Source organism: Nicotiana tomentosiformis, chromosome 3, assembly GCF_000390325.3.
Source record: "Nicotiana tomentosiformis chromosome 3, ASM39032v3, whole genome shotgun sequence".
In the NCBI taxonomy this organism is placed as follows: domain Eukaryota; kingdom Viridiplantae; phylum Streptophyta; class Magnoliopsida; order Solanales; family Solanaceae; genus Nicotiana; species Nicotiana tomentosiformis.
In genome coordinates, this window is record NC_090814.1 from 115,988,150 (window position 1) to 116,000,415 (window position 12,266).

The 12,266-nt window shown below is 39.4% G+C and overlaps 1 protein-coding gene across 1 annotated transcript; it reads right to left on the reverse strand.

Annotated features, from left to right (window-relative positions):
- LOC138908376 (secreted RxLR effector protein 161-like) lies at positions 1-549 on the reverse strand. Its single transcript, XM_070199038.1, has one exon. It carries the CDS (start codon positions 547-549, stop codon positions 1-3), a length of 549 nt encoding a protein of 182 aa, XP_070055139.1.
- Positions 550-12,266: the final 11,717 nt, after the last annotated feature.

The following is a 12,266-nucleotide window of genomic DNA, read 5'->3' on the forward strand; positions in this document are numbered from 1 at the left end:
CTAAGAAACTGCTCCTCCACTAATGGTAAAAACATATCCACTTATGGAAATTGTTTCTGATGATCCCGTGATCCAATTTGCATCACTATATCCTTCAAGTACCGCATGATACTTACTGTAGTGTAAAGCATAATCTTGGGTATGTTTTAGATACCCCAAAACTCGTTTTGCTATCCAATAGGTTTGGTCGGGATTACTTGTGTAACGACTCAGTTTACTTACTGCACAAGCTATATCAGGTCGTGTACAATTCATGATGTACATTAAACTTTCCAACACTCGAGCATAATCTAATTGAGATCTGCTCTGACCTAGATTCTTTGTAAGAGCAACATTTACATCAATTAGGGTCTTCGCAACTTTGAAATCTAAATACTTGAATTTTTCAAGTACTATTTTAACGTAATGACATTGAGACAATTCTAGACTTTGAGGAGTCCTATGAATTTTAATTCCTAGAATTAAACCAGCACCTCCTAAGTCTTTCATATCAAACTTACTAGCAAGCGTATGCTTAGTAGCATTTATATCCGCATTGTCTTTTCTCATTATTAACATATCATCAACATATAAACATACAATGACTATGTGATTTGGAGTGTTTTTAATGTAAACACATTTATAACACTCATTAATATTAAACCCATTTGCCAACATTATTTGGTCAAATCTTGCATGCCATTATTTGTGTGCTTGTTTCAATCCGTAAAGTGACTTAACAAGTTGGCACACTTTTTTTTTCCCCCGAAACCACGAACTTTTAAGTTGTTCCATATAAATTTCTTCATCCAAATATCCATTTAAGAAGGCAGTCTTCACATCCATCTGAGGGATTTCAAGGCCATACACGACGGCTAACGCTATTAACATCCGAATAGATATAATCCTCATTACCGACGAGTATGTATCAAAGTAATCAAGACCTTCTAGTTGTCTAAATCCTTTAAAAACTAATCTTGCCGTATATTTGTCAATAGTGCCATTATCTTTCATTTTCCTTTTGAAAATCTACTTAAAACCAAAAGGTTTATTTCCTAGAGGAAGATCAATCAATTCCCAAGTATGATTATTTAATATGGATTCTATCTCACTATTGACTCACTCTTTACAATATTGTGCTTTCGAGGAAGACATCACTTCTTTAAAAATTTGAGGCTCATTTTCCAACAAAAATATAAGAAAATCTAGTCCAAAGGAAGTAGTTGTCCTTTGATGTTTACTACGTCTTGAATTTTTCTCATTAAATGTACTTTTTTTGCTTCTTCTCGAGGTAGCTTAGATTTTTCACTAGACGACTCACATTTTTATACGGATAAATATTCTCAAAGAATTCAGCATTATCGGATTCGATTACCGTATTATTATGAATGTCAGAATTTTCTAGTTTATGAACAAGAAAACGATATGCCTTACTATTTGTTGCATATCCTATGAAAATGCAATCAACAATTTTCTGCCCAATCTTTACCCTTTTGGGATTAGGAACTTGCACTTTAGCCAAATACCCCTACACTTTAAAATATTTTAAGTTGGGTTTCCTACCTTTTCATTTTTCATATAGAATGGATTGCATTTTATGGGGAACTCGAATGAGTATTCGGTTAGCTGTAAGAATAGCTTCCCCCCACAAGTTCTGGGGTAAACCAGAACTTATCAACAAGACATTCATCATCTCCTTTAACTTTCTATCGCTTCTTATTATTTTGATCTTTTTGTTTAGTTGCGTTTCAACTTCGTTTTTATATTGTTGAAGACATCAATTGCTTCATCTTTACTAGTAAATATAGCAATATCTAGTACTGTTGTCAATAAAAGTTATGGAATACTTTTTCCTATCGTGAGATGGTATTGACTTCACGTCATAAATATCTATATGAATTAAATCTAAAGAATTTGATTTTCTTTCAACTGACTTATAAGGATGTTTAACATACTTGGATTCCACACATATTTGACATTTCGAATTATCGCATTCAAATTTCGGAAATACTTCTAAGTTAACCAGTTTTTGTATAGTTTTGAAGTTGACATGACTTAAACGTGCATGCCATAGGTTATTTGACTCAAGTAAGTAAGAAGCTCGAACTTTATTGATATCAATAGTTATTACATTCAACTTGAAAAAGCCCTCAGTTAGGTAACCTTTTTCTACATACTCATCATTCAATCATTGTCACAACTTTTTCAGAAATAAACACACACTTAATCCATTCTTGATAAGAAGTCCAGCAGAGACTAAATTCTTGCGAATTTTAGGAACATGGAGAATAGTTTTTAGAGTCACAACTTTGATCGAAGTCATTCAATTTTGGTTGTGGCGGAATTTTCCATAAAGATAGTTTTGTCGGGCCCTGTGGGAACATAAGACGAAAATAACTCTTTGTTAGCACAAACATGGCGAGTGGCTCCAAAATCAATCCACCACTCCTTGGGATTTCCTACCAAGCTGAATTCAGATAGCATGGCACATAAGTCCTGCATTTCATCATTCTTTTCAACCATGTTTTCTTGACTCTTCTTCTTGTCCTTCTTTGGTGCACGACAGTCCACAACCTTATGTCCAACATTTCCACAGTTGTGGAAATTACCTTTGAACTTCTTCTTGCTCGGGTAATTCTTTGGTCCAGATGACTTCTTTCTCTTTTTGTTGCTTGTAGACGCTTCTTCAACAATATTTGCTCCCATTATTGTTGAGTTTTCACGGGACTTATTTTCAGCAACCTTGTTGTCCTCTTCAATCCGTAGATAAACAATAAGGTCTTTAAGTGTCATCTCCTTGCACTTATGTTTAGGTTATTCTTAAATTCCTTCCACAGCGAAGGCAGCTTTTCAATAAATGCCGCAACTTGAAACACTTCATTTATGACCATACCTACAATCATAAATTTATAATTAATAATATAATCAATATCCTTAATAAAAATATTGATTCGATTTATACCTTCAATAAGGAGGTCATGAACGATGACTTGCAGTTCTTGAACTTGAGTTATGGCGGACTTGCTGTCAACCGTTTTAAAGTCCAAGAACTTTGCGGCAACAAACTTTTTAAGTCCAACATCTTTTGTCTTGTACTTCTTTTCAAGAACGTGCCACAATTCTTTTGAAGTTTCCATGACACGATAAACATTGTACAAGTCATATTCCAAACAACTCAAGATATAATTTTTGCACAAGAAGTCAGAATGCTTCTATGCCTCTGTGACCACAAAATGCTTATTATCCAGAGTTTCTTCTGCCATGACTGGAATGTCCTCGCTGATGAAACGTTATAAACTGAGTGTGGTGAGATAGAAGAATATTTTTTGATGTCAGCGCTTGAAGTCTACGCCGAAAATATTTTCGGGCTTTTCTGCCGGTGCCATCGCTGGTGCATGGCGACTTGAAGATGCATTAGCCATTGTAACAATAGTAGTCACAACATAACCATTTTGTTGTTTCGTATTTGTTGTCATTTTTATGTAAAAGAAATTGACACAACCAGAATTAGTAAGTCGGTAAAATTTTTATATCTTCAAACCGTATACACACAAACGAGTAGAAAACCACAAGGATTTTAATATCGGATTGCATACAAAGTTACAAAGACTTTAATCTCAAACTGAAGTAGACAATCGAAGATTTTAATCTCTAAAGCGGGAGTAGAAAATCGCTAGGATTTTAGTCTCCCAAAATCAGAATATAAGATGAACATAGAATAAATATTTAGATTCTTTAAGCTTGTTAGTAATCTGTGTTTGAAAAATAATTTCTGCAAAATAAAACGAAACCAGAAACAAAATAGAAATAGAATCAGAAGAATAAAAGTTCCAAGCCCAATCAAAAACTGTATTTCCTTAAGAAATTTTATCCCCCCACTGTTGCCCAAGGTTATTGGATTAATTCCTCCCAGGATAGAACAGAACAATTATTCTGTAATACCGATAATGAAAATTACAGAACTTCGTCGAACTCAACAAACGGCAGTAAACCACACTGATGCTTATGTTTTGCTTTTGAAAAAACAATGCAGAAGAGGGAAGAATTTTCAAATTTTTTGGTGGTGAAAATGAGGCTACTCCTCTGTATTTATAGCCAACGATTTGAGTTTCAACAGGTGCCAAGATATCTGTTTGTTTGAAATGGTGTCTGTTCGCCAGAATTAAAATACTATTAGGCGCGAATTTGAACGTTGGGAACCGCAAATTTTAAATTAAAATTTCATGAAACAAATATCAAAAAAGAGATTAAATAAAGAAAAATGAAAAATAAATTTGGTCCAAAAAATAATCAATCAATCATTGTCACGACCCCAAATTCACTAGTAGTGATGACACCTAACCCAACCCGCTAGGTAAGTCAATTAACCACTAATCAATTCCAATAACAATTAATAAAGCGATTAACTAAAGAAATATCTGAATCTTATACATTCCCCAAGGACTGGTAGTACAAATCATGAGCTTCTAAGAATAGAGTTTACAAAGCTGAAATGAAATAAATACATCGTCTGTTTGAAAAGTACATAAACAGAATTTTTATAGATCTAAGGCTACCACGAACAAGAGGTAGCTACAACCGGGACGCAGGTGCATCTTCAAATCCCGCTCCCATCGAACACAGCAACATCAGCAGCCAACATCTGCACGCAAGGTACAGAAGTATAGTATGAGTACAACCGACCCTATGTGTAACGACCCGACTAGTCATTTTGAGCTCTAGCATGTCATTCAGCGGTTTGAGACCCTGAGTAACTTCACTTAAGGTATTATGACTTGTACGCGTGGTCGGAATTTAATTTCGGGAAGTTTGGAGTTGTTTTGGAAAGAAAAATTCTAATTTACGAAGCTTTAAGGTGAAAGAATTGACTATTGGATGATTTTTGAGTAAACGACCTCAGAATTGGGATTTGAAGGTTTCAACAGGTTCGTATGATAATTTTGGACTTGGGCGTATGTCCGGATCGGATTTTGGATGACCCGGAAGCGTTTCAACGCCTATTGTGAAAGTTGGTTCTTGAAGAATTTTGAAGTTCTTTAAATTTAGTTCCGAGCGAGTTTTGGTGTTATCGAGGTCCAAATAGAATTCTGAGATCAGGAATAGTTCCGTAATGTTATTTACGACTTGCACACAAAATTTGACGTCAATCCGAGTAGTCTAAGTACGTTTCGGCGCATTTTGAGTGAATATAAGAACTTAAAGTTCATAAGTTTGATTCAATTAGTTTTAGGGTACGATTCTTAGTTTTAATGTTATTTCGGGCATTCTGAGAGTTCGAGCAAGTCCGCTATATGATTCTAAACTTGTTGGTATGTTCGGGCGGGGCCTCGAGTATCAATCGGATGAGGTTCAGACTAAGTCGGAAGCTTGGAGTAATAGCTGAAGCTCCCAGATCTGTCATAATTGCACATGCGCTTGGCCAGCCGCAGGTGTGAGCCACGAGCCGCAGAAGCGAGAAATGGAGGGCAGCCCAGAATCCGCAGATGCGGAAGATTGGGCGCACCTGCGTGAGCGCAGGTGCGAGAGACATGGTCGTAGGTGCGGCTAGGCTCGCAGAAGCGGCCCTCCCTGCCCGCAGATTCAGAGCCCGACTAGGTGAGGGAAAGGCGCATCTGCGAGGCATTTGCCGCAGGTGCGGGACCGCAGATACGGCCCAAAGTACCGTAGGTGCGAAAATCGCTGGGCAGTGAGGATTCATTTAATACGGGACTTAGGCCATTTTTATCACATTTTCATTCACTCTTGGGCGATTTGAGAGCTTTCAAGGAGGGGATTTCGACCTAGCTTTGTTAGGTAAGTAATTTCTACTTAATATGAGTTTAATACATAGATTATGGGTGGATTTTAACATAAAAATTGGTAGAAATAATGGGATTTTGATACAAAACCTAAAAAATTGGTATTTTGGATTTTGACAATGAATTTGGATATGGAATTGGAAATAAATTATATAGTTGAGTTCGTGAGGTTATGGGTAATAGTTATCTTCAAAAATTTCGGAATCCGGGCACGTGGGCCCGAGGGTTGCTTTATTGATTTTTCGAGCGAAGTTGGAAATTGTTATAAATTGATTAATTATGAGTATTAGAGTACATTTTGATTGGGTTGCATCTTAATTGACTAGTTTGGAGCGACGAGCACCAGTTTGAGGTGTTAGAGAGGCTTTCGAGCCGGTTATGGAATTTCGGAGCGAGGTAAGTCTTTTCTCTAACTCTGTGAGGGGGAAACTACCCCTAGGTATTGTAATTGATATTTGCTACTTGTTGCGGGGGCTACGTAAATACGAGGTGACGAGAGTCCGTACGTAGCTATATTCATGCTATTGTCCGGGTAGACTCAGGTTCATGCTATGCTATAACTGTATTATTTGAGTTGTCTCTTGCCTATTAGGTTCCTTATTACATGTTAAAATATGAGACTAGACTTGTGTAGAGCGGTAGACTCATTATTGTAGAGATCAGATGAACTTTATGACTTGCCATGGAATAATTGTACTCCTCTTACAAATTTTCCCCGCGTTACGCGTTCTCATCCAAGGGCTTTCCCCAAAACTTTCCTAAAACTCACCCGTCCCTTCGTGAGTGGGGTCAAGGACCCGTCAAAGCTTTCTTATTCTAATGGGAGAAGGTCGTTCGCCTCGGCAGGATAGATACATCTATGGTTCGTGTTGTTCGACCCTCGGCAGTGCGCACACTTTATGGGATCGGGCCATTCGCCTCGCCAGGATTATGCACCATACTCTCATGGGAGCGGGCCATTCGCCTCGACATTATATATAATAGATGTATCTATGGTTATATACCAGATTATGATGGGATCAGGTCGTACGCCTCGGTATTTCTGTAAAACTCCTTCTAGGCAATCGTGCGTATTAATTGTACAAAGGGCCAGTGTATCTGGGAGTTTTCCTGATTTGAATTATGGCGACCCATCTGGTGAGGTCCATTATATATATATGTACTCCGGGGGAGAAGGTGACTGCTAATCGAGAGTTGAGTTTATTGTTGAGAGGAAGATTGTACCACATATTTATATTTATTTAATTCGCGTATTTGTTCTGCCCCATATCTGTTTTACTTCTTACTGTATGTGCCTTATTGGACCACTAGTAAGCGTCGATGTCGACCCCTCGTCACTACTTCTCTGGGGTTAGGCTAGATACTTACTGGGTACACGTTGCTTACATACTCATACTACACTTGCTGCACATTTTTATCCAGGTACATATATGTCTAGAGGCCATGTGAGAGCAGAGGCGTGTATACATGTGGTGACCTAGGTGAGCTGCATTCCATTTGTCGACCCACAGCCAGCAGAGTCTCCTTCAGAGTATTTACATTTTTCCTTTCCAATTTGTATTCTGGACAGCTGTTGTATTTTATTTTATATTCCTAGTTAATGTTTATGCACTTGTGACACTGGGTTTTGGGATGATTATGGGTTGTTCTGTATTGAATTTGTTAAAAGTATTATTACTTACTATGTAAATCCCCATTCTTTACTATTTAAATTGAAGGGAAATATGATTTCAAAAATAATAAAATTAAGTAATTATTGTTGGCTTGCCTGACAGTGGTGTCCGGCGCCATCACGACCCTTATGGATTTTGTGTCGTCACAATATGGTATCAGAGCACTAGGTTCACTTAGGTCTCACGAGTCATGAGCGAGTCTAGTAGAGTCTTGCGGATCGGTACGGAGACGTCTGTACTTATCATCGAGAGGCTGTTAGGAGCACTTCCCTTCTTGATTCCTCATCGTGCGAATTGATTCTTTTGAGGCTTGTACCTTTATTTCTTTCCTATTCAATCTCATGCGACAAGAAGCACTTGTTATTGATTGGGAATCGAGAAATAGTCATGGTACTACGAAGGTGGTGCAGGATGTCTCTACCTACGTGTTTGATTGGGCTATTACTGTCGCCTTGTGGAAGGCCGTCCTGTCATTTTAGCTCAGCATCAGTACTTCCTATGGTTTTGAGATTTGGCATTAATTATTATGACGATTCGTGCGCTGTTATCGCACCGTGTTTGTGTAATGGTAGGATGCCTGTCTATGCGTCGAGGCAATCAGACTAAGAATGTTTAGGTTAGATTGATAGAGTAAAGAGACTTGGTATTTTCGAGTGTGTTGGAATCTTCATTCGAGATGTGGTATCATCGTCCTTGATCGAATGTGTTAAGTTCGCTGGTGTTATGGCCTTCTTCAAATCGCCTTTGGGGAAGAGTATTGTGAATGGTGCCTGGGAAGCGGCTGTCAGATGTCACAGTGTGCTGTGGTTCAGAATTGAGTCAGTAATCCTAATGTTGATGGCTTGAGAAGGATGATCTTCGGAGAGGGTTAGAGTGGTAGCAATCTATTGGTTCAAAGTGCTATAGAGATGGATTTAATTTACGGCCACAACTGGGCATTTTTGAGGAAGCACATGTGGGAGGTGTCTTGCGGTGGTTCAACTTCTAGAAGGCCAAGTGTAAGAAAACAAAAGTCGAGTATTGCCTAAAGGTGGAGGGTTTGACCAAAGTGGCAGAGTAGCATATGAGTTCTGTGGTAGGATAGCCACACACCTTGGGGGAAGTTAGAGTGATTTGGGATTCATGATGGACAGTGACTAGGTCTACAGGCTTAATTTGGAATATTGGCTGCTATATTGAGGAAGATTGGGTGTGACTAGAGGGAGTTACTTAATATGAAGCAGGATACAATATGACTTTAGATTGGAATGTATTGTCGCACCTTTAGTTGATGTCCATGAGGAGTGAACGGACTTGTACAGCTGGTGAATGAGCACGGGCTCAGGATGGTTTATTGGTTTCGTGGTAATTGTACTTGGTGTAGAGTTGTTGGAGGATGAAGGCATGGAATTTCTATAGGTGGGATATCTCCTGTGAGCAGGTTAGCGGTTGCGTGGTGTTTATGAAGCTTCTACGAAGAATTTTATTGGCTTTTGAGTGAGAGGTCGAATATGTGAATGTGGCTAGTGATTCAGAATATTCATGAAATGTTTAACATAAGGATTTCAAGGAATTTGGCGAGGTGGTTGTGCAAGATCATGTCAACAGGGGATAAGGAATCTCGGTGGGTTCCAGAGTTATGCAATGGTAGCTTCAAGCTAAGCGGGAGAACCCCACCCTCTATGATTGGATTGCATAGTTGTCAACTTGTTCGGTTTCTGGTTATCGGTGTATTGGCGGGTTATCATGACTAAGGAAAGAGAACATCAGTGGTAATTTGAGCAAAGGATTTGAGGAATGTGTGTTGTAATTAGCCTTATCGATTCATGTTAGGTTTTGAGAAGACTCAGAATTTATTATTCGTGAGGATGTGATGTACAAGGAAAAAGAATTTAGTCGGTTGCTTTTTCGAGAGGGTGTACCTGTGCTAGCAGGGCCTTGGAGTTGATCGTATTTGGGACCGAGTCAGAGTGGGTGAATCTCAACAACGGTCCTAGTGGATTCAAAAGTTAAAGTGCGGTACCTAAGGATTTCGAGTCAATAGTATAATTAAGTATTTGAGCTTTTGCAGTGAATTATGAAAGGTGGCTTGGGGTGTTCTACATTATCGTCGATATGCGGTGTGTCATTTGAGGAATGAGAGAAAATAACTTTGGATTCATAGAGGGGTTTACAGAATGGGTGTACCAGTTGAAGATGCAAATTTGCGCATAAGGAGGGTATGAGATGGTTTGTGGGTTTTGGAGACAACGTGGTCTCGTGAAATAAGGTCACTCAGGATGAGTACGGATTTGGGTTCATGATGTTTTGAATGGAGCTATCATTATTTCTAGGGCAAGTCCCGAGTAAATTAGAAGAAGTGGCTCGGTTGGTAATGGTTGAATCAGCACGATTATGGCAGTGGCCAGTTTCTCCAGCATGAAGTTATACATGTAGTTTATGGTTGTACACTTGGGCTTGAGTGCCACCACAACTTGATTGATTTGGGAGGTATTCGATTCGTATGGCTTTGTTATGTAAAGGGATTTCCGAAAGAGTTATGGCAGTTTAGATTACGACATGAGGTTGTATTTTCTACGGTTTGGGAATTAGGTTGCATGTTGCATTGGTTCTTTCGAAATGAGCTAAGTAAAAGGTTTCTATATGATGAAATGTTTATCCTATTAGTGGATCAGGGGTTATTATGGAATTCTGGCACTCTCACATATTGGCATGTTAGGTGCAGCGAGCAGCATGGGAAATTGGAAGCTAAGGATCGAGGTTGCGGTTCGGTGTTGACAAGAATGTCACGTGCTCGGATGATCAGGGAAGAATTCGGATGTTTAGAGTAAGCTGGTATTGTCTTTAGCATCACCTGAGATCGGTGTCCTGTGTAAGAGGCTTTGTGTACTGATTTGCAGCTTCTTGATTTGCTTTACAACATTAGTGTGACCAGTGGTATGGATGTGCAGACTTGTTACCTGATGCGGAGAGTCGTGGGAGTGTATACCAGGGAAAGATTGTATAAGTGTGACATGTAGTCACTTGATTGATTAAAAATTTAAAACTAAGTATGGATATTGTGGTACTATCGCTAATGTGAGAATTTATGCCTGAAGGGCGCTCGGTTCATTTGGTTGAGGAACATGGAAGTTTGTTCCGGATTTGACGGTTGTTCTTATGTGTCGTGAATAGGTCATTGTGGGTCCTTGAGAGGCTATTTATCCAAGCATGGTATGATCAGAATCGTTTGAGGTCCCTAGATGGATCTAAATGTGAATGTGGGCTCTATATCAGGCTGGATATGCTCATCTCAGCATAGCGTTGTTTTCGGAAGGGTCTTCGGGCCTTCGATGTTATTCCCGTCGTCAGCTATCCCGTGTAATCTATATTATACCAAGTGGGCTGTGAGGTGGTTTGATTATTCGCACTCGTATTGAGATCTCTTATGGTTTGTGGTATTATGTGAGCAGGATGGCTCTCGAGATGAAGGTCATATATCACACCTTAGTGATGCTTGAGTTTTGTAGCGCGTGATGCTACCCGTCTCCGCAGGATTTGTATTATGCACTTGGCTTGCTTATGGTTGATATTCGGGCGTTTCGTGTGTATGAGCGTTACAACTTGATGTGTGTTTTCTTTAGATTATTATGTGTGGATCGGGTGGCACGCCACCACGAGTATATGGTTGGATCGGGTGGCACGCTGCCACAGATATGTTGATTGGATCGGGTGGCACGCTGCCACGGGTATCATGGTTGGATCGGGTTGCACGCCGCAACGATATCATGTGTGGATCAGGTTGCATGACGCAACAGTGTGTTATTGAGTACAAATTCACATATCTATTATTGCGTGTTTTGCTTCTCATTCCCCAAGGAAGGTTCATAACATCCTTTCAGTTGTTTAATTAGTTATGCGGGGTTGAGTAGTTCTTTCCAGAATTCGTTTTTCTTTATGTATCGCCTTCGAGTCTGTAGCTTGTTGGCACATTGTGGCATCATATGGGATTTTTGGCAGTGTCTGAGGTGGCTTATTGCCTGAGCAACTTGTACTGGGTGAGACGAGATTATTGGACATGGGATCAGTGAGATCAGATTTATATGAAGCATATTATAGAGTAAATATTATTATTCAGTCCAGAATGAGGTAATGGTTCTTGTCGGGAGGAGAGACTCCATAAATTGTGATTCGGCAGGTGGTTATGAGTTCTACACATATTCTCTGTCGTGGTAGTATTGCAAGAGTTGGAACATGACTTATATGGGTCATGAGGTGTGTTGTGAGCATTAGATTCGTGGGATTTCGGTTGTTGTTATCAGGGGATGTTATTATGGTCATGTGAATTATACGGTGCATGGTGTGGATTCCGCGAAGGTATGCAAACATGTATTAGTACATCGTGTAGTGATTAATACGGTGTTTGTATGTTGGAAACAGACCTGGTAGAGGATTTCAGATGTTGGAATTTGGGCTCTAAGGCTTGTTTGACTATATAAAAGGGAGTATTTTTAGGTTTGCTCGAGAAAATGTGCTCAACTGGGTTATGGTAGCACGAGTAGGTGCACGAGGTGTTAAACAACGATTTCAGACAACTCCAGAGCAGTTCTTAGCACGTTCACGGATGAACATATGTTTAAGTGGGAGAGAATGTAACGACCCAACTGGTCCTTTTGAGCTCTAGAGCGTCATTCAACGGTTTGAAACCTTGAGCAGTTTCACTTCAGGTATTATGACTTGTATTCGTGGTCGGAATTTAATTTCGGGAAGTTCGGAGTTGATTTGGAAAGAAAAATTCTAATTTCGGAGGTTTTAAGTTGGAGGAGTTGACTTTAGGGTGATTTTTGAGTAAACGACC

What these genes read in the sequence shown, in the direction of transcription:
- LOC138908376 (XM_070199038.1), bottom strand. Translation starts at nt 549, where the DNA reads ATGAGAAAAGACAATGCGGATATAAATGCTACTAAGCATACGCTTGCT.